Raw genomic sequence first — 23,799 nt, 5'->3', positions numbered from 1 at the left:
AAGTTTTCAAAATAGATCCAAAAGAGATGTAGAGATTTTGAAAATGAACTGAACCTGAGTCAAACATACAAACATTTATAGAATCATGTAAACCAAAATTCAAACAAAAATTGCAAACAAATTATCGTATTTAACTAAGTAGTAACTTGACATGCAATGTTCACATTTGTTGTTCTCAGCAAATTAAGACACAAACAGACTAAAACTTCATATAATAAAAAGACAAGAACATGATAAGACCGTGAATTTCAGCCTATGGGAAAGGGATGAGGAGGAATATACATACAAGAAAAACATTGAAAAACACATAAACACTTACCAGAATCGAACCCTTTATTCCGCTCCAAAGATCTTCCTACTCTTTTGGTTGAGACGGGCTCTAATCGTATGTTTTTGTTCGATTGAAAACACACGATTACAGCCTATTTCAACCTAAAAATCTTGAAATCTTTAATAAGTAGTGTTTTTGGGGACTCAAGGTTCAACTTTTCGATCTGAAATTCGAAAGGCTCTACGGTGATTCGAGGAAAACTATCATGGGATTTGGGACGAAGGAAGCCTGGTGGTTCAGGGGTGTAATTTTTGGGGTTAATTGGGTAAGCTAGAGTTTTTGACTGAACTTCGATTGAAGATTCAAGGCGTTTGGCTATGATTCAAAGAGAGGTGTTTGGATATTTGGAATGGGGAGGTTGAGGGGGATCCGTGGTATGAAGAAAGAGGTCATTGGAACCGGCGTCGTCGGGTTTAGGACGGTGGAGAGGGGTGGTGGCTGCTAGGGTTTGGATTTAGGTCATCTCTGAAGAGACGAAGGAGACTGGGTAGGGGCTTTAGGAGGGGCGGGGTGTGTTAAACATATATATACAGGTTGTGGAATTGAATCCAAACCGTTGGATCAATTGAGATCAACGGCGTGGATCAATTCACTTATGTAAAACGGGGTCGTTTTGGCCGGTTGGGGGATTGGGTCGGTTAGTGGGGTAGACGGGTCGGGTTGCGAGGATAATACTGGACCGTTCGATCGAATGAAACGAATGGTTCAGATCAACAAACATGAAACGGCATCGTTTAATCGATGCTGGAGATGGACTGAACCGTTCGATCTAATGAGATCGACGGTTGAGACTTATCAGCTCTGAAATGACGTCGTTGGCTAAACTGGTGGTGGACCAGGTTTGGACTGGTTTTGGGCCTGGGAATTTAATTAAAACTGGTCCAATTCCTATTTCATTCTCTTTTATTTTCTTTTCTTTTCAATTTTCTTCCTAATAAAAATACAAACCCAAATTTAATTTTGACCAACTTATCTTAAAAATATTAATTAACTCTAAGTAGTAATTATCACAAAATAACTAAACCCCAAATTAAAAGAAAACATAAAATTCGACATTAATTACTAAAATGCAAAGAATATATTATTTTTTTTTTTTGAATTTTTACTTTTGCAAAACACCTAATTATTGATTAACTCAAAAGAATGTCAAATTAAATCCTAAATGCACATGCAACATATTTTTGTATTTTTCATTAATTTAACCAACGAATATGCACACACAAATGCAAACAATTACAGAAAATATCACAAAAATTCACAAATTGCACACAAAAAGAAAGATTTATTTTATTTTGAATTTTTAGGAGTGGTTCGTGCGAGGCAAAAATCACGTGCTCATAGTGGATTTGGCATGAGGGGATCCTGGGGGTTGTGGGGTGTTAGTTTGGGGTTGAACGGATGCGGCGCCGCCACCGGAGAGCACAAGGGCGGCGCTAGGGTTTTCTTTCAAAACCAGATTCGAGACGTTCTGGGTTGATTCGAGGCAAACGGAGGGGGGAATTTGGAATGAGGGGCTCTTGATGGTCATGGGGTGTTATTTTGAGAGTGGTTGGAGGTGGCGCCGCCAGTGGATGGTGGCGGAAAAGGGGCGGTTCCGTTAGGGTTAGGTTTGGCTCTCTGAAGACAGGGGTGTTGGAACGATGAAACGAGGGGGGTAGGGTGCGTTCGGACATATATATATTGAAACCACCCCCCCCCCCAGTTCTGATCCATTGGATCAGGCGATATCAACGGCGCAGATCAAACTTGCTGAAACGGCGTCGTATGGTACTGGGGGGTTTGGACCGGGTTGGACAGTCTGGGCCTGGACGGGTACGGGGAAAAATGGCTTTGGGCCTGGGCACTTTTAACTGAAGGTAGCCCAATTCTATCTCTTCAATTCTTTTTCCAATTTTCCTTTAATTCTCAATTCCTTTTCTTTTTAAAAATCTTTTTCTTTTTCCAAAATTAAAATTAAAACCTAAATTAAATCCTAAACCAAATTATCCTACAAAATTAAATTAATTAACCCTAATAATTGTTACTACAAATAATTAAAAACCAAATTAAAGGAAAAACTACCAAAATAAAAAAATAAAAATTAAAAGTGCAAGATAAACTATTTTTATGATTTTTCCCATTTTATAAAATAACTAATTTGTCAATTAATCCTAAAATGTAAAATTAAATCCTAAATGCAAATGCAACATATTTTTTGCAATTTTCATTAATTAAATAAAATAAAAATGCACAGACAAATGCAAACAATTACCAGAAAATGTCACGAAAATTCCCAAGATTGCAAACACGGAAAGAAATTGTTTTGTTTTGAATTTATGGGAGTAACTCATATAGGGCAAAAATCACGTGCTCACAAGTCCCAAATTACGATACGGACCCACCGAGACCGTCAAAACATGAATCCGGATCCGTTTACCAAAAATACTGACCAAAGTCAACTCAAATGAAATTTTTAGGCAAAATTTCTTATTTTTATTAACTTTTAGCATAAAAGCTTTCCGTAAACACGCTCGGACTGCGCACACAAATCGATGAGGGTAAAAATGAGATTTTTAAGGCTTAAAAGCGCAGAATTAAGTTCTAAAACACAAGATGACCTTCCAGGTCATCACATTGTTTGAGCAATAACACCTTAGATTGGTCTCTATAATTCTATCAACACCTCAGCTTGGCCATGCGATTTTGAGTGATAAGCTAAAGAGTTTTGCTCAATGTAACTCCATTTAATGAAAACAACTCCTTCCAGAATTTGTTGATAATGACAGGGTCTTGACCACTGATAATATTTTCTAGCACGCCATGGAGTTTGAATATTTGGTCTAGAAAAACTTACGCTACAGAAGTAGCAAGGTAGGGATGATTGATAGAAATGAAATGCCCATATTTGGTACAACCTATACCACTACCAAAATAGTAATTTTTTCTTTTGACTTGAGTATCCCATCTATAAAGTCCATGCTGAATTTTGGACCATGTTGAATAAGGGATTGCTAATGGACGGAGAAACCCTAGGAAAGTTGCAATGTCATATTTACTTTCTGACACACTGCACACTTCCTCACATAATTGTTAACCTCATCTCTCAGCTTCTTCCAGCAGAATAGAGACGAGATTCTTCTATAAGTGTTCTTTATCTCTGAATGCCTCCACTAGAGCTATAGTGCCATAATTGAATAATGTCCTGTCTGAGTTGGATGTCATTCATAATCACTAACCTACCATACCTCCTCAGTTGTAAATTAAGGAGTGTTTAGACCATTAAATCCTCCTCATATTCCTTAATCTTATTGATAAGTTCCACTATATCTGGATCATGCTCCCAACTATCCTTAATCCTCTGAAGAAGTGAAGGATCAGTGGATGTAAGAAAGAAAATAAACAATTCAGCAATAGGTAGCCTGGAAAGAGAATCAACTGCCATATTCTCCCTTTCCTTTTTGCACTCAATTTCAAAATCAAAATGCACGAGTTTAGCTATTGAAACCATCAACAACATTAAGTGACTGGGGCCTGATAACTTGCATGAAAAGCTTCAACTTCCTAGCTAGCTCATAGTCAATGCAATTATACCAAAATCAACCAAGTTACTCAAGGGCCTACTTTCAGAATATCCTGTCACCCTCAAGGTATGAAAACCTGGAACCCCGTTTAGTGCACGAATAGAGATCTCACAAGCCTTCTCCTAATATTCCTCAAGATCCGCTTCTACCACTTCCTGTTCCATCGGTTCTTTCTTGACGATTGGTTTAGGCTCCTCATTAACTTCCAATAAATACAATTGTTTGGAAGTGTTACACTTGTAACGAGGGACAAACTTTTCATCACAAAAGAAGCATAACCCCTTTTGCCTTTTCTCACGCATCTCAGCTGGAGTAAGTTTCCTAGTGATACTCCTATTTAGGTTGACAGTAGGATCCTTCTTACTAATTCCCTTCTCTTCTGAATGTTGTTCCCTTGGGCACTGAACTATAAGAGCCTGCATTGAACTATAAGCCTTTGTTACTTTCAACTAACCCATAAGTTAAGCTTCAGTGTTTCTGGTCAACTGATATGTTTGGGGCAAGGATAAGGCCTATAGTTCTTGATGTGAAGCGAATCTCAGATTTTAGGCTAGTGATAAAGGCAGTAATAACATATTCAGGAAGAATGACTAGCCTAGTTATTATCCTATCAAACTTTCTCTAATGATCTTCTTCTTTCAAAGTTGTAGTAGTTTCTTGACACTACTAAGTTGCAATATTATAGTGATAATATTGCTCCACTCGGGTATTGTATTTTACCCCGCTAAAATATTTGGTGTCATTGTTACTCTCTTGTGTTATTATTATTTACTGTGGATATTATTCCTGGGCGGGATTATTTATTTTATCCCAACAACGTGGTATCAGAGCCATGGCAAATAATGGTCCGCTATATTTTCAGTACCCCCGTCTGACAAAAGATAATTATGAGAAATGGTGTCTACGTATGAAAGTCATCCTTGGCTCTCAGGATGTATGGGAAATCGTAGACAAAGGGTATGCAAAACCCGATAATGAGGAAGCTCTGCCCCAAAATGAAAAAGAGGTCTTGGCAAAGACAAGGAAGAAGGATCAACAAGCCCTCACGCTCATCCACCAATGTTTGGATGATGCCATGTTTGAAAAGGTGGCAGATGCTACCACCTCAAAGGAAGTTTGGAAGATTTTACAAAATTCTCTTCAAGGAGTTGACAAGGTGAAAAGGGTAAAACTTAACTCTAAGGGCTGATTTTGAAGTTTTAAAAATGAAAGAATCCGAATGCATCTCGGATTATTTTTCAAAAGTGAAGGTTATTGTAAATCAACTAAGAAGATACGGGGAGGACATAGAATATGTCCGTGTGGTAGAAAAGATCCTTCGCACTTTAACACCTAAATTTGATTTTGTGGTGTGTGCTATTGAGGAATCTAAAGATTTAGACTCTATGATGGTGGAGCAATTGGAAGGTTCTTTACAGGCCCACGAAGAAAAGATCAAAAGGAGACAAGAAGTGCCATTGGAGCAACTTCTTAAAACTCAGGCATCCTTTCAAGGATTATGGAGGTGAAACAAGCTATCGAGGAAACGGACGAGGACGAGGCCGAGGTCGAGGAGGTCATGGAAGAGGAAGAAGTAATGGTAACAACTTCAACAATGAAGTTAAAATCCACCAAACATTCAGAGGTCGTGGTTATGGACAAAGAGGAGGAAGAGGACGTGGATACTACTAAGAAAATAATGGACAAAGGTATGACAAATCAAAAATTGAATGTTATAATGGTCATAAATTTGGCCATTACTCTTGGGAATGTCGTAGCAATGTTGAAGAAAAGGCTAACCTTGTTGACGACAAGAAAGAAGAAAATGAGTCAACGTTGTTGATGACACTCAAGGAAGAAGATAGAGATGATTGCAGCTCGTGGTATTTGGACAATGGAGCAAGCAATCATATGTGTGGATGCAAATAGAAGTTTGTGGAGATCAATAAAATAGTGAGAGGTAATGTGTCCTTTGGAGATACCTCAAAGGTTCAAATCGAAGGGATAAGTACGATTCTGATCTCCTGTAAAGATGGTAGTCACAAGTTAATTCAAGATGTTTATTATGTGACAAAATTAAAAAGTAATATTTTAAGTTGGTCTTCTTGAAAAGGAATATGAAATCCACGTGAAAAATATGCATCTTTGGCTTAGAGATTCAAGTGGAATTCTAATTGCTAAAGTGCATATGGCAAAGAATATATTATTTTCTCTGAATCTTAAAACAATTGATGCAAAGTGTTTGAAGGCTAATGTGCAAGATGAATCATGGTGTTGGCACATGCGATTTGGGCACTTAAATTTTGAAGCGCTCAAATCAATGGGAGAAAAGAACATGGTACATGGGATACCATCAATCAACCATCCAAATCAATTGTGTGAAGCTTGTTTTCTTGGGAAACATGCAAGGAGGAGTTTTCCAAAGGAGGTCATGTCAAGATCAACCAAGCCGCTCCAGCTTGTCCACACTGATGTGTGTGGACCAATCAATCCACCTTCTTTTGGTAAAAGAAAATACTTTCTGCTTTTCATTGATGACTTCAGTAGAAAGACTTTGTTTATTTCTTGAACCAAAAATCTGAAGCTTTTGCTGCTTTTAAAAATTTCAAAGTACTTGTGGAGAAAGAAAGTGGCTATGAAATTAAAGCTCTAAGGTCCGATAGAGGAGGCGAATTCACCTCAAACGAATTTAATGACTTCTGTCAACTTCATGGAATTCGTCGCCCTCTAACGGTACCTTATTCACCTCAACAAAATGGTGTTGCAGATAGAAAGAATCGAACGATTCTTAATATGGCTAGATGTATGTTGAAAGATAAAAGTATGCCTAAGCAATTTTGGGCCGAAGCTCTTTCTTGTGCAGTTTATTTGAATAACAGGTCTCCAACAAGAAATGTTGGAGATCAAACCCCTCAAGAAGCATGGAGTGGAAGAAAGCCAAGTGTCAAGCACTTGAGAATCTTTGGGAGCATAGCCTATGCTCATGTGCCACATCAAGGGAGAGCAAAGCTTGACGATCGAAGTGTCAAGCATGTGTTTGTTGGCTATGATACGAGTTCAAAAGGCTACAAGCTATACAACCCAAGCAGCGGTAAGGTAGTGGTAAGTCGTGATGCTGAATTTGATGAAGAATTGGCATGGAATTGGGAAGCTGAGGAAGAAACTTCATATGATTTTCTTCCATACTTTGGTGGTGAAGAAGAACCAGAGACCGTGGAACCTGTGCAGGACACAACTCCACCTCCTTCTCCAACAAATGTTGCATCTTCCTCTTCTCAAGAAGGTTCAAATGAACAGCCGCAAAGGACAAGGAGCATTCAAGAGCTCTATGAGGACACAGAAGAAGTTACTAATTTTGATTTTGTATGTTGTCTCTTTGCTGACAGTGAACCAATGAACTTTGATGAAGCTGTTACAAACAAAAGGTGGAGACAAGCCATGGAGGAGGAGATCAAGTCAATAGAGAAGAACAACACTTGGGAGTTAACAACTCTTCCCAAGGGTCATCGAGCAATTGGAGTGAAATGGGTAAACAAAATAAAGAAGAATGCTGATGGAGATGTGGAGAAATACAAGGCACGACTTGTGGCTAAAGGCTACAAAAAAAGGCAAGGCATTGACTATGAAGAAGTCTATGCACCTGTTGCCCGCATGGAGACAATTCGTTTGCTGATCTCTTTGGCGGCGCAAATGAAGTGGAAGATTCATCAACTAAATGTCAAGTCAACCTTCTTGAATGGCTATCTTGAAGAAGAAATCTATGTTGAACAACCATTGGGATTCGTGGTCAAAAACCATGAAGATAAAGTGTTGCGGTTGAAGAAAGCTCTATATGGATTAAAGCAAGCCCTACGAGCATGGAATAGTTGCATCGACAAGTATTTTCAAGATATGGGTTTACTCGTTATCTCCATGAATATGCTCTTTACCTTAAAGTTCATACTAATGGAGATATCTTACTTGTTTGTCTTTATGTTGATGATCTTATTTTCACGGGTAATAACCCAAGTTTGTTTAAAGTTTTTAAGAAAGATATGTCCCGTGAGTTCGAGATGACAGATGTAGGGCTCATGTCATACTACTTGGGACTAGAAGTGAAGCAAATGGAGGATGGAATTTTTATCTCTCAAGAAAGCTATACAAAAGAAATATTGAAGAAGTTCAACATGCTTGATTGCAACCCTGTGAACACACCGATGGAGAGTGGGACAAAATTGTCCAAGTTTGATGAAGGAGAAAAAGTGGATCCCGCATTTTTCAAAAGTCTTGTGGGAAGTTTTAGGTACTTGACTTGTACCAGGCCAGATATACTCTTTGCAGTTGGAGTAGTTAGCCGATTCATGGAAGCTCCTACCTCCACTCACTTGAAGGTCACAAGAAATATTCTTCGTTACCTAAAGGGTACGATCGATTTTGGATTATTTTATTCTTCTTCTAATGATTTCAACCTTGTGGGGTTTTGTGATAGTGATTATGCGGGAGATATTGATGATAGAAAAAGTACAACTGGTTTTGTATTTTTCTTGGGTGATTGTATTATTTCTTGGAGTTCAAAGAAACAGTCCATTGTTACTCTCTCGACTTGTGAAGCCGAATATATAGCAGCAACATCATGTACCTGTCATGCTATTTGGCTAAGAAGATTATTGAAGGAGCTCAATTTGCCACAAATGGAAGCTACAGAGATTTGTATTGATAACAAATCAGCACAGGCACTCGCGAAGAATCCAGTGTATCATGATCGAAGCAAGCATATAGATACAAGGTATCATTTCATCAGAGAGTGCATTGCGAAGAAGGAAGTCGAGCTCAAATATGTGAAGTCTCATGATCAAGTTGCAGATATCTTCACAAAGGCTCTCAAGTTTGAAGATTTTCAAAGATTGAGATCAAGACTTGGAATGAAGAAGAAAAATTAAAATTAAGGGAGAGATTTGTAGGACCCCAAAAAAAAAGTGAAACATTGAAAAAGATGAAAAAGAGGTCAAATTAGGTGGCTTGGAAATTGAATGGGCGGCGGAAGAAATTGAATGGGCGGCTGAAGCAATTGAATGGGCGGATGAAAAAAGTCAATTTTGTGTTGCTGAGAGGTTGGCAACTTTGCCTATAAATAGAGATGCCTCCTTCTCTGTTATACACACCAAAATAAAGAGAGAAACAACATATAGTTAGTGAGAGTAATCCATAGATTATTGTCTGTGAGATAATTAGTGAGTGATAGTAATATTGTAGTGAAGTGTGTTAAATAAAGAGTGTTATTTCTTTCAAAGTTGTAGTAGTTTCTTGACACTACTAAGTTGCAATATTATAGTGATAATATTGCTCCACTCGGGTATTGTATTTTACCCCGCTAAAATATTTGGTGTCATTGTTACTCTCTTGTGTTATTATTATTTGCTGTGGATATTATTCATGGGCGGGATTATTTATTTTATCCCAACACTTCTACCAACCCTGATCTCTCAATCAACTTAAGTTCAGCCATAGAGTCTGCATACTCATACCCCGACCTATCTATCAATGCATACACATACTCTTCCCAGGCTAGATAAGGTAATGATGTCTACTTCTCAGATAATCAAAATGTAATTCAATAGCTATATTATCGAAATTATTGAAGCTACCTTAACCCTCTAGAGTATTCTATTTCATCAAGAGAGAAGAATTGTTCTACCTTGCATAACCAAGCTCTGAAGTTAGTACCAGTGAAACGAGGGAATTCCAGCTTAGTCATCCTTGTCATGGTAGTTCCTCTCGAAGAAGTAGCTGCAGGTTGTTGGCTTATCCCTGCAGTATCACCACCTCCCTGATTACAGGTTAAAGTTTGGCCCTGAACAGGACCTGCAGAGGTTTGAACTTGAGGTGAAGCAGCACCCAAAGGAACCTGAGATTGAGGCAAATGGCCTAACCCCAAGTGGTAACCAACTGAAGTCTGTTGTGGAACTCTAAACCTTCCTTGGTTGTTAGTTACCCAAGTAGCTGGGTTACTAGAAGGAGTGTAGATTTTCCCAACACCATCTGTTTCTTCAACACTCTTCCTTCCATCGTATTCTTCGCAACTTTAATATATTCCTTCAGTTCAACAAAAGCTTTCTCATGTTAGTTTTCAAGATAAGTCTGTCGAACCACAAAATTTTTACAATTTCAACAGTCATCCTTTCGAACATAGATTTAATCTCGTCCATATTTTTCATAAATTCATCCACATAGCTCAAGAAAGTGCTCTAATACCAAATGTTACAAACTGAATCGAGCAAAAATATATAAATTAGTAAAAAGCAGAGAAGAAGCTAACTAGGTTAAGAGATGTTTTTGATTAATAAAAACAATGAAAAGAAGAATAGTTGCAATTTATACCCTCCAAACCCTAGCCGAATCAAAGAGCAAAATGAATAAGGATTCAATACAAGACTATAAGACAAATTCGACCAGGAACTAGATGGTGACGTCCCGGGATATTAACGTGCCAAATGCATAAATACATAAACTTCTACTAAAAATTATTGATGACTAAATTGTACTCCACATAGCTTCTTTATAACTCCTTAAGTAGCAACTAGGTACTTCTCCAGTAGCTTTGAGTCCAACCACAATTAGCTCTCTTTTATTTTCAGACTTGATTCCGCATCACTTAATGATGGGCAAAAGTTAAAGCAACCGAGCCTATATAACCTTTAAAATCTACAAAATTGTTAACAAAAGAATTTTAATAATAAACCAAAATTTAATATTTATGAAGGGAAACTTAATTCCATTGGCTGTTAATGTGTTCATTTCTTTCTTAGGTTGCAGTTGGTAAGACTAAAGCTAAAGGTATGAAGCTTAGAAAATGAACAGAAGATTTCTTAAAGCTCCGGTTGTCATGTGTTGGCTGTATAACATTTTATTGGTTCATTCATTATGTTTGACTGCAAGGAAGAGTTCAGAACCAGGATTTTGCACTTGGTAAGATACTTTTTTCACTAGGTAAAAGTTACCGTAATTATCAGAAAATGTAACTACATGTATTGCCAACATTACCCCTGCTGCTTTGGCGTGGACCTTTAATTTCTTTTCTCTTCTTTTTCTTTTTTTGAAAATTGTCTGTGAGCCATATATTTTCTTATTTATTAAGTAGCCCGGAGAAAATGCTGTCAGTATCTTTTACATAGTTAATTTCAAGCAGTAAGAGCGCATTGAACAGTTCTTGTCATTAGGCCATCTATCTCATAACATGGCTCTTAAAATTTCAAGGAATTATTTTTATCCAAGAAATAGAAATCAGAATTGCAGCAAGGAAAATATGAAAATAAAAGCTTATGTCGGAGATATATTAGTCGAAAATGTCGATCGAAGAGTGAGGGGCACCATCCAAAGAACAAATTTGAGGCTTTAAATATTGAAAACTTTTGAACAGAGACGGGAACTGAAATTCCATTAACATTTAAGACTTTATGAAGCTAAATCAAGAACCAATCCGCACTTGCATATATCAAAGCAACATTAATCCTCTAGTTTTATGATACTTATGAATATAACAAAAAAGTAACGATCCAATAATAGTTTATGGCACAAGACTCAACATGAAGCAAGACATAAATAATGATAAAAGGGAGAAATAATATAGAGGATAATTAGGTCCTGGAGTCCAAAGCCATAATACTGCTGAGGTTCATGGGGTTCATGTATTCAGAAGAACCAGTCAAAATCTGCTGCACAATGATCCTGTTGGCCTTTTCAGAGGGATGGAATGGATCCCAAAATGCATATAAGTCCCTATTTGGACACAGATTTGATAATGGTGTGCATAGTCCTATCCCATTGTATGGTCCTTGTCCACAACATGCTATCTTTGATGTCACAAACCCTGCTCAAATCCAATACCCATTTGTTACATGCATGTCACTATTTTGCAACAAGTTAACATCATTATAATTTTTTTTTTTGTTTTTGTTTTTCAAGTTACATAAGGGTAATAGGGAAGGTGAAGCGGAAAGGAAAAAAGAACAGTGACAATTGAACTCATACGTATTGTGTAATAGATTCTTACTGGTACACTAGATCCTATGGGTTGTAGCAATTTTTATAGTTTAACTTTGTCTTAAAACATAGATAAACACGTAAAGTTGGCACAAACTGTCAGTTAAACACCTTAGATAAGCTGCAAAAGTATATTTCATGCACACCCAAACCAACAAATCAAAAATGAAAAAGAGGCGCCATATGTGTCAAATATTTTTTGAGTTTAGTTTTGCTTGAAGTTTTCGAGTTTTTAACATTTCTATATATAAGAAAATATAAATCACATAAAAATAGGTAATTTGGTGTTTGTTGAGATTACCATAAGCCTGAGGATTAGAGACAAAATCCATGTGCATAGTATAGGTGTTAGCAGCAACAAAGACATCAGCAGCAAGTTGAGCATTGAGATCACTCAACAATTGAGTCAATTGAGGGTTGAACAAAGAGGCTGCACGCTGCAATTCCACTGCACATTCGCCAGTTCGGCTCCTCTGTGCTAATTCTGCAGGCACACACCCCATTGGTCCTGTTCCCGTCACTAACACTCTTCTTGCTCCCAACTCATACAGCTTCTGCAGTTTTTGTTTTTCCTTTTAGTAAGTGATATAAAGGAAAAACAAAAGAATCTCAAAGAAATAATTAATAATCTCTCCAGTCCTTTTTGTATGTAGCTTAAAGTTTTGGCACACCAACTACAAAAATTATCTAATAATATTAATCATAACAATATTTAACTAAAGTATCCTTATCTTTTATGAGTAATTAATAGTAACTGCTATACTTTCTCTCTGTCCTAATCTGTGTGATACTCTTTTCTTTTTTAGTCTATTAAAAAAAATTATGCATTTAAGAATAATTTATCTTTAAATTTTTTATTTTCCTTAATAAAATAATTTATAGTTATTCATGTGTCTCTGATTTGTTTTAGACCACAAATACTAAGGTGCTTTCTTCCTCCCTACCTAGTTAAACAACATCGCATTAAGTGGTACAAAGGGAGTACCTTATTAGGGTAGCAACAGTTAAATTGTAAAATAAAATAAATAAAAACTAATTAACGGTTTCTTGATTTTCTAAAATTACAAATGTTTTGGACCAAATATTATTTGTGGATTTAAGTGATAGATAAAAAGGACCAGGCAAAATATTAATTATAAATTTTTGTAGGTAGCTATGGCAATGTTAAAACGAGAGGGAAATATTAGTTGGTGACTAGCTTAGAAATCAAGTCTTGTAGTCATAAGCAAAACGCTATCTTGAAAATATTTGAAAGTATGAGTATTGTCAAGGAAATTGCACTTCTAGGTTGTTGAGTATATATAATTATCCAATAGATATTGATATGCCATGATTTTAACACGTCGAAAGTTACTCGTAGACCTAGGTGTTTGGTACATCTTTTTTTATCTAATAAATGCATATTTTCAGATAGGGTTCTTAATGATCATGTGAAATGCTGGTCTGTCTCACCAACCAAGCATTCATCACATCACATTTGCATGCATAGCCCCTTTCTTATATAGTAAAATAATGCTGCACAATCCACTTACCACCCTGCGAAACTTCATTATTCTACTATCTTCATTGTACTTTCACTAAAACACTATGCATCTATAAAATAATTACTTGACTAATTCAACAAAGATTTCAGTTATATATATCGAATTTTAAAGGTAAGCATTTATCATGCATAGTGTTTTAAGCAACATAATTTTACAAATATTCTTAATATAAAATAAACTCTTCTTCATGAGTAATACATGCAATCCGACAGCAACCAAAAAAGAAGAATGCGGAAAGAGAGATGGGGAGGGCTTTCATTACCTGTAATATTTTTCTGTACTCATAGATGAGATAACGAACATAATCTGGGAGGGCAAATTGGCGAGATCTTGCAGAGAAAGGGACCAAATAATAGTTATTAACAAAGTCATTACCCCCAAGAGTTATGAGGACAAGAGCACTATTCACTAGCTGCTGAGTTTGTTCTGCTCCAATTACACCACTTACCCTTCTTTGATATTGTTCAAAGTACTCCAATTGTTTCCCAATTCGGATTATATTCAACTGAAAATAGAATAAACTCATAAAAACAAGTCGACAACATATATATAACAGCACATTTCGGTCTAAATAAATTAAGAAATCTTGTGTTAGTAGTATAAGTATTTTCTTTTTCACATATTAAATGACAATATGGAACTTTAAATGTACGTTTTTCTTTTATGACAAAGAAATATACTATATAGTACTAGTTGACTCGACAAAAATCTTTCTAGTGCTATGTGCATGTTATCCAATAATTCAAGAATCCATTATTCAAGTTGTGACAACAAAAAGGAATTAAATAACGGTACAGCTTGCATCTTACAACAATGGTTGATCTGTACGTGTCAAAAATAATTACTGACTAATTAAATATACATTGAATATACATATATTGTATGTATACTATATATTAATAATATACATGAATATACTGGGTAGATTCCCTATTTGTGGCCAAGTACGTAGGACATGAATGATATGTGGTAAGGGAAAAAAAAGCTGGCAAGAAACTACCTATAGTTCGCTCCAAAAAGGAGTTAAATAATAATAGAAGGACAAGAATGAAAAATGTGATGTTTAAATTTAAAGACTCTTATTATATTGCACATACAAACTGGATGCCAGTGTCATTGAGGATTCCAACTCCAGCAGAAGCAAAATTTGCCCCAACAAGAAGCTTATCTCCTGTGAGCTCTGGAGACAAATATGGCAATGTTGGCTCCATACCCAATTGCTCACCTTAAAAAATAGTAGTCCATTATTAGCACATTATCTCTATAATTATAATCTAACAAAAACTTAATTTTCTTGCTCACTAACAATGTAATTTTTTTTCAAACTTTCAAGTTTAGTTGACCTATATCATCAACAAAATAGAGTAATAACCGATTAAATTGCATTGATAGTATAAGAATATATATATATATATATATATATATATATATATTGTACTGCAAATAATAAATCAAAACAAAAAATATTAATGCAAAACCAATCAAACTTATGATATCAGGTTCGTTGACCTATTCTTCATATCAAACTTGATATGGTAACATAACAAGTAGAATAATAAATGCAGAAATTAAATAATCATACTTATGATATCAGGAATATTGAGGCCATTAGAGAAACGACCAGTGGGGCGATGAGAAGGGTAATCAATGCCATAAGGGGGAGAATCAGCCCTTGCACTAGTGATTAGGTAGTTGTTGTTACCATTATCGACTAGTGAATCACCAAACACAAAGAAAGCTCGAGCTTCAACTTTATGAAGTGAAAAAGAAAAAAGTGAAAGCATTAAAATTATAGCAAATGAAAAAGAAGAGAATGAGCAACTCATCATTTTAGTCATGAGTTTTGATAGAGGAGAAACTTTCTTTGCCTAACAGAAATTTGCTGTGGTGAATACAAGTATTTCTTGGCCATTATATAGTAGTAGTATGGCTAGTTGAGGAGTGAAACCCTCAATAAATGTTTTCTTCTAACTATAGCTACTACCATCAGTGTAAGAAAGTACACTATAGTAGATGGTGTTAATGAACCACTGCTTGAAGCAAAGCTGCCTAATTGCAGCTATTCTCCATATTCTAAAAGTGGATGGCTTGTTTTGCTTCCTTTTTTTTTTTCTGAAGAAAATTTTACTAATTTTTATGAGTAAATAGCCAAAAAAGTTGGGAGGGATCTCTAGAAGGATATTTTCTTCATAACCGTGGTGTCCGAGCCAACTTGTGCGTACTTCGACTAATTTCACAGGATATCTACCTCCCACCAGTATATAAGTACCGGATAATTCTAGCTACTGAGGCTTGGACAGATAAAACAAATCACTTAATATTTTTTCCTTAGTTAGAATTTGAATATGAGGCCTTATGGTTTATAATTCACTTTGTTAACCATTAGACGACATCCTTAAACGTAAAATTTTTAGAAGGATATTCATGGAGCTCCCTGATGTTGGTTCATCTTTTAATAATAAATCTATTGCTAATATAGCCAATTATTAGTTGCTTCTTAATTAATTCCTTTGTGCTATTCAAGTAGCTTTAATTAGGAAGAATTATTTGGGTACCGAAGCCATCTCCAAATACTAGATTAGAATATGCTAATTTAACATCGGGTTCTTTTTATTTTGGGTTATCATTTATTGTAACTTCAGTTGATGAGTTGTTTGCTCAAAAAACTATAGACTAAAACAATTATTATCTTGCTTTATTACTTAAACCTTTTAAATATTGCTTTTGAATCTTTATTTTTTCCAAAAACTCTTTCTTAGAATTTTATCACTGGTTATGAAAATATTTCATATGAGGCAATGACACAGATTTAATATCAACTTTTATTTTTCGGGGCAAAAGGGAATCAACCTGATTAAAAAATTCTTGATTTTGTTGATGACTTGACGTATCAAGAGAAAATAAACGGGTTGCAATATTTGTTACGTGCAAGGAGATTTTGATTTGGAAAACTCATTTTAAAATCGACATCAAAGGCCATCCTTAGTCAATATCAATCACCCATTGTTAGCAACTCATGGACAATATTAATACTACGAGGAATCATTGTCTAGGTTAGTTGATCCCCTAGCTAATAATTATGCTGTTGGAAGTTTCAACCTAAAGCTAAAGTATGTTACTCATAATATAAGCACATGATAATGTTGTTTGTTGGAAATGAATCTAAGACTTTTGTCACGAATCACGAGACATAAGTATTGTTTTGTTTTTTTAAGATTGATGCTCTGGTTAGTGACTTCTATGGTCATATTAACATTTAAAACGTCTTTGGCCATGTGTTCATTTTAGATGTGGGAGTATTTTATTTATATGGTGATGCTAAAGTATTAAATTCCAAATTAGGATTTCATTCGCAGTGTTTGCATATGCATAAGGAGTTGGTAGCAATATGAGCTTTATCAGAATATTTCTAAAAGAAAGGTTATTAATAGCTTAAAATTTCGTGAAAAATAAGGGGAAAAAAATTAGAAAGTAAGATGCTATGTAATCCACCAACAACGTAACAATAACAAGTATGCTTTTACACCCCGAACAAGTTGACAGTCAATGTAAAATTAAACTTCCAAATTCATGATGAATTTTCACTGAATCCGAAAAAGAAAATTAACAGAAATATTATGAAAAACACATTTATATGCTAATTTTCAAAGTTAAACTATGTGATTGTTAGGTTATAATAAAGACAGTTTCTCTGGCCAAGAGTGTGATCAAGTTGGTAGAGAGCTCAAAAGTGTACAGATGAGTGAAATCCCCTCCTGGGTTGGTGAGAAGTTTTATTTTGTGTCTCATACAACTGACATTAATTGTATGAGACTCATTTTTGTCTCACAAATTTGTGGACCCCAATCTTACACTTCTGGGTTCACAGAAATTTGGGCCCACAAAACAGTGAGACAAAAAAATTGACTCATACAACAAGTGTCAGTTGTATGACACACAAAATAAAATTTTCCTCGGTCGTTGGACTACTAGTCTGCTACATCTTCGTCAGGCGATTTCTAATTGTGAAATGACCTTTTTTGCACTGAGTATCTGGTATTAAGATAGCTCGATAATCATAGTGTCGTAGGTACATATATAATTAAGAAGATAAATATAGTAAACTTATATTATGGTAACTAGACAAAAGTCCATGTGATGTCTAGTTTGATTTTTCGAGTTAATTCTACAATGGGCCGACCATTTCATGTTTAAATAAATAATTAATGAACATAGATGTCCTCAGTGCATGAAGGCAATGATAATTTAATACGGTATTTTTAGGTATATATATATATGCAGCAAATCATCTAATATACCATGGAACAAAATATCCCAAACAAATTAGGGCGATATAATCCTTACTTTGTTCTTTAAGCTAATCTCATATCATAACCAAAATAAAATAAAAATGAAAGTGAGAAACAAGTTAAGTATATTTAATAATAATAATAATAATAATAATAATAATAATAATAATAATAGAAGCTCTCTAATAAGTCAAATTTATTCCTAATTAGCAAGTTTCACCTGTATGGATCTTTTTCTTGCATTGTGCCGTATTTTTAGCTAAGTTTGTATTGATCCAATGATTTAATTGTAGTTTTTGGAGACAACTTTCTTTTATGTGATTTTAGGTTTACCTCATCCCTTTTCAATACTTTTACACTCACCATAGTTTTAGATTGACGGATCGGTGCATCTGTACGACGACGCAAGACATGACCAAACCATTTCAAGCGTATGATCGCACTACTTGCGCCTTTTGGAGAATGCAATCATTTTTAATCTTATCTAATCTTGTATGATTGCACATCTATTTTTAGCATCTGCATCTATGTAAAACTGATCTTTTGGATACGTTGGACTTTAGCAGCCTAACATTCATTGCCTATAACATACTTAAATTTTATAGTTGTTCTATAAAACTTACTTTTTACTTTGATAGACATTCTTCTATTATATAATACCCCGATAACACTTCTTCATTTTAACCATCCGGTTTTACTCTCCTATGAGTAACATCTCCATTTATTATTCTATTATCTTGAAATAAGGAGCCTAGAATATCTAAATTATTCGCAAGTTGGCATCACAATCTCATTTAATCTCACCTCAACTTCATTCTTTTCATGTTGACTAAACTTGTCATGTATGTATTCAGATTTACTAGACTAAAGAATACCAAAGCTTATAGTCTAGTAATTAATGATATCAATGGAAGTACTCTCCCACACAATAGACGTGAGTTAACTTTTCCTTCTCCTTTCCCATGTAATAAAAAAATTATTATTAAAAAATAATCAAAAGGGATTTGAGAATTGTGAGAGCATAAACCTGGTAGAGTGCTTGCAAACAGAAAGGAAGGGAAAAGGAAAGGAAAGGAAAGGAGGTCAGGATTAAAGATAGGCATGTGGTTAAAATAAATGTTGTGGGGTAATATTTCAGCTACCTATGTGGCTTTCATAGCCAATTTAACATTTTTCTTTTCCGGCCCCGGCCCCGGCCCCACTTCTAATACTGTTTTTTACCTCCCGGCAAAACCCAGAAAAAGAGGAAGAAAAATACACACACAGAGAAAACCTATTACTATATGCGTAGTTTCGAGTTGTAACTCTTTCTAATATCTATTTAAAATCAGCCCATTAACGTGTCTTATTAGATTTGGTGTGCTATATCTTAACTTTAAGTATGTCTTACTTACGATCTTGAAATGCGATTCGAACTTGTTCTAAGTAATGTGGTCGCGCTTTGATTTATTTTGAGTGTAGTAGGTCTATGGCACTGATATATTCTTTCTTTTTATCTTCTTGAGTCGAGGGTCTATCGAAAACAACCTCTCTACTCTCTCAGGGTAGGGGTAAGATTGCCACGACCCTAAAACCGGTCCGGTCGTGATGGCGCGTATCGTGAAACTAGGTCAGCTGACACAACTCTCGAATTAACCATTTATCAATAAAAGTCATTTTTAAGCTTTCTAATTAATCAGATATTTCATAATGTAAGTCTAAATGAACAGTGCAGAAATAATATACAAGCCCGACATCGGGGTGTCACAAGTCACGAGCATCTACTAAGGTCTGGATACAACGAAAAGACTGAAGATGTACTAAATACAGGCTAATGAAAACAAGAGGGAGAAAAGCAGTGCTGCGAACGCCGGGCAACTACCTTGCTAAACTCCGATGACTCTGCCTCTGAGCAATCAACACCCGCTACCGGGTTCAGAAATACCTGAATCTGCACACAAGGTGCAAGGAGTAATGTGAGTACTCCAACTCAGTAAGTAATAAAGGTAAATGAAACTGAGCAGTAAGAAAATACGTAAACCACGTCAAACGCTACAACAAATGCAGGATATTTCCAACACAATGCAGAAATCATTTACTTCGTAAATCATGCTCAGTTTTGGTAAGAACCTTTTAAAACAAGTTTTTAATAGTTTCAAACGAGTGAGTAAACACGATAGAAAAGTAAATAGCCCATCGGGCAAAACATGTACCATAACAACCCCTCGGACATAACATAAATCAAGAACCGCCCCTCGAGCAACAACATAGAACAACAACATCCCATCGGGCTATATCACATATCACATTGGGTAACCGCGCTCACTGGGGGTGTACAGACTTCGGGAGGGGCCCCTTACGGCCCAAGCGCAATATCAAGCCATCTCGTGGCATAATCAAACAGGCTCTCGGCCTCATATCAATCCACCTTGTGGCATACAACTCAGGCCCTCGGCCTCATCATCATAATCAGTACAACACTGTTGCGGCGTGCAGCTCGATCCCATAATATACCTCACAACACAGACCATCGGCCCTACTCAGTCAGAAATCTCTAAAAGCCACTCGGGCAAAGTAAAACATGATGCTCAGCCCAAAATATCATTTAAAGTGTTAAAACAGAGTAAGCATGGCTGAGTTATGAAAATAGTAGAATATAGCATGACTGAGTACAGATATAAAATCAAAACAATGAGGAAATAGCAGCAAAAATCCCCTAAGAGTTCAAAACAGTTTGCACGAGGCCCAAATATGGCATTCAGCCCAAAACACAAACAGTTTTCAATCAAATACACGGTAAAATAGTCATTCGGGATGGACTAAGTCACAATCCCCAATGGTGCACGACCTCACGCTCGTCATCTAGCATGTGCGCTACCTCAACATAGCACAACGATGTGAAATTCGGGGTTTCATACCCTCAGGACAAACATTTACAATCATTACTTACCTCTATCCGGTCTAAACTCTAGCCCGCGATGCCTTTGCCTCTCGAATCAGCCTCCAATTGCTCTGAATCTAACCAAAATCAGTTCCACATCATTAATATACGTTAAAGGAACAAAGCCCAAGCGAAAATAATCGAACTAACTTAAAAATTATGAAATCGGCCAAACCCGGCCCCCAGGCCCACATTTCGGAATTCGATAAAAATCACATCAATAGAATCTTCATCCTCCCACGAGTCTATACATACCAAGAACATCAAAATCAAACCTCAAATGGCCCCTCAAATTCCCAATTTACACTCTCCAAATTCAAGCCCTAATTCCCAAATTTTAGGCTTTAATTTCCACATATTTCATATTTAAACAAGTAAGAATCAACATAGGATCGAGTATTGAGTTCAAACATCTTACCTCCAAGTATTTCCCTTTGATTCCCTCTTCAATTCTTTTCAAAAAGCTCCAAAATCGCTCAAAAATGGTGAAAGTTAGACCCAAAATCGCGGATAATGGCTATTTAAACATTCTGCCCAGGCCAAAAGTTCCTTCTTCGCAAACACGTTAAATGTCTGGCGTTCACGAAGCACAAATAATTCACAGCTCAAATTTCCTCTTACGCGAATGCGAACACACCCTCGCGAACACGATGCCTTACTCAGCGTAGCCTACGTGAACGCATTACCTCAGTCGCGAACGCGATGTTCCAGTGGCGTACGCAAAAAATTTCGTAAGCGGTGTCACGATTTTAAACATTATATTAAAAAATATAGTTAGAATCATATTAATAGAACATAACTCAAGAATATTACTATATATGAGTTTTTTGTTAAATGCATTCAAAACAACCTCATTAGAAATAATACTAAATACTTTTTTTTTAATATGAAACACTAGACAATTACACAAAACTCATCATTCTTTCGATTTTGCAAATTGTTTTTAATTAATTTCAATATGGAGAAAGTGAATAAAAGAAAAAAGAGAGAAACTTACAACAAAAGTCAAATAATTTATCGTTGCTTAAAATAAGCAAATGTGACTTTTGATCCATTGATTTAGTGTTATGTTAACGCTTAAGAGGTTAATGGCTCAAACCCCCCCACATGTTATTTGTAGATGAGGCGCAAAAATTATTGTTGTATAAAATATGAAAACGTGACTTCTAATCGATTGTTTTAGTATTATGTTAATGCTTAATAGGCCAATAGTTCAAACTCCAACATATTTTTTAATTGTAGATAAGGCTCAAAAATGTTAAATCAAAAAATGAAGGTATCGGGCATCGAACTTGTGACCTCGCTTGGGAGGCTGAAGATCCTGACCAAATGAGCCACCCAGCGCTTCTTTTCAAGTGGTGTCACTTTATGAAACTTAACCTTTATTTTTCTTTTGAATTTTAATTATATATACATATTTAATAAAATTTTCCGACCAAGCGGTGTCACGTGACACCGCTTGGGCTAAGGTGGATCCGCCCCTGTGATGCTCAATCAGACTCAATCTTCGCGAACGCAGGACCAACATTGCGAACACGAAGGGCAATTGGCCTGCCTCACTCAACATCTCTTCACGAACACGGGAGCCCTCTTGCAAACGTGAAGAGTATAACTCTGCAACACTGATCTGAAGAAATCTGCAACTTTCAAAACAAGAATTTGATCCGTTTAACCACCCGAAACTCACCCGAGGCCTTTGGGACCTCAACCAAACATGCCAACATATCCCATAACCTCATTCAAACTTGTTCCAACCTTCGGAATGCTCAAAACAACATCAAAATACCAAAATGACATCACATTCAAGCCTAAGAATTCCAAGAACTTCCAAATTCCGCTTTCGATCAAAAAGTCTACTAAACCCCGTCCGAATGATCTGAAATTTTGCACACACGTCACAAATGACACAACGGACCTACTCCAACTTCCGGAATTCCATTCCGACCCCTATATCAAAATCTCACCTATCAACCGGAAAACGCCAAAATTCTAATTTCGCCTATTCAAGCCTAACTCTATTCTGAACCTTTAAAACACATTCCGACTATGCTCCTAAGTCCCAAATCACCTAATGGAGCTAACCAAATCATAAAATTCCAATTCGAGATCATCTACTAACAAGTCAAATCTTGGTCAAACCTTTCAAATTTTAAGCTTCAAACCGAGAACTATTCTTCAAAATTCATTCCGATTACCCTGAAAACCAAAACCGACAATTTACATAAGTCATAATACATCACACGGGGCTAGACATGCCCGAGAACTGGCGAGCGAAGTGCAAAAGCTCAAAATGACCGGTCGGGTCGTTACATCTCCCCCTCACTTAAACATATGTTCGTCCTCGAACGTGGCCATAGTTGTTCCAAAAGCCAACAAGTCGCTGTAAACCTTACCAAACAGATACCCGGGGGTGATCCCACGTCACCCTATATCATATAGGTCTGATAACACACTGTAGCTGAAATTTCACAATCCAACCTAGCCCATAAACCTTAGAACCACATTTCCATTTTTAAATTCATCCACAAGACCAGAATCTCAATCTATACTCCGAATAAGCCCGAACAAGCTGTAATAACCCATACCTGCAACCTCAGGTGCATTTACATGACGTACCACATAACTCAAACACTTGTAGCGATAACCTCTAATCACAGCTGTTGCTTAAAACATCCGAATTTCGATAATAAGCCTTTTATCATATAAAACCTCATTCCAACACTTCAGTATACTGCCAATGATAAATGAAACACATATGAAGTCATAACCACTCCTCAGATCAACTATTCGTGAAACCACTTCTCCTTTAACAAGGACCATAGCAAATTTCTGAGCCGAACATCGATATTATCCCTCCAACACGCTAAAACTGAATCCGTTTGTATTCATTCTAGATCCCAACAATCTCATCTAATACCAACACAACTACTCTGGTGACATGACACATCAATACAATCTAAAGCCACAACTCGTGCAATCCGCACACCAATAAGCAACAATCTGAACGTACTCAAATCATGAGAATGACTCAAATGAGAGAGCTGTACTGCAAGCTCACCAGTACCACTATAATACAATGCTGGGAACCCGTCATACATCGTAGAAATAGAACACATGAATTTAACCCGAAGGATCATACCTCTACATAACTTCCCTG

General features: G+C 36.2%; 1 protein-coding gene and 1 long non-coding RNA gene across 2 annotated transcripts; one reads left to right on the top strand and one right to left on the bottom strand.

Moving 5' to 3' along the window:
• The first annotated feature begins 9,027 nt into the window (after positions 1–9,027).
• On the top strand, positions 9,028–11,717 carry LOC138891278 (uncharacterized). Its single transcript, XR_011407656.1, has 2 exons — positions 9,028–9,423; positions 9,508–11,717. It is a non-coding gene; the product is annotated as an uncharacterized lncRNA (long non-coding RNA).
• LOC104227124 (GDSL esterase/lipase At5g33370-like) lies at positions 11,257–15,356 on the bottom strand. Its single transcript, XM_009779282.2, has 5 exons — positions 15,016–15,356; positions 14,531–14,658; positions 13,696–13,938; positions 12,191–12,443; positions 11,257–11,716 (listed from the first exon to the last, which is right to left on the bottom strand). Exons 1-5 carry the CDS (start codon positions 15,269–15,271, stop codon positions 11,484–11,486), a joined length of 1,113 nt encoding a protein of 370 aa, XP_009777584.1. The 5' UTR covers positions 15,272–15,356; the 3' UTR covers positions 11,257–11,483.
• Between the last annotated feature and the right edge of the window lie 8,443 nt (positions 15,357–23,799).

Source organism: Nicotiana sylvestris, chromosome 5, assembly GCF_000393655.2.
Source record: "Nicotiana sylvestris chromosome 5, ASM39365v2, whole genome shotgun sequence".
NCBI classification, from domain to species: Eukaryota; Viridiplantae; Streptophyta; class Magnoliopsida; order Solanales; family Solanaceae; genus Nicotiana; species Nicotiana sylvestris.
The sequence above is the reverse complement of the archived record's forward strand: the minus strand, read 5'-3'. Positions and strand labels throughout refer to the sequence as shown.

Excerpts from the sequence above, each read along its gene's own strand:
- LOC104227124 (XM_009779282.2), bottom strand. The coding sequence starts at position 15,271 with ATGACTAAAATGATGAGTTGCTCATTCTCTTCTTTTTCATTTGCTATA. Across the intron at positions 14,659-15,015 it reads CAATATTCCTGATATCATAA|GTGAGCAATTGGGTATGGAG; the intron begins GTATGATTATTT and ends CTATTTTTTAAG. Across the intron at positions 11,717-12,190 it reads CTCTAATCCTCAGGCTTATG|GGTTTGTGACATCAAAGATA; the intron begins GTAATCTCAACA and ends GGATTTGAGCAG.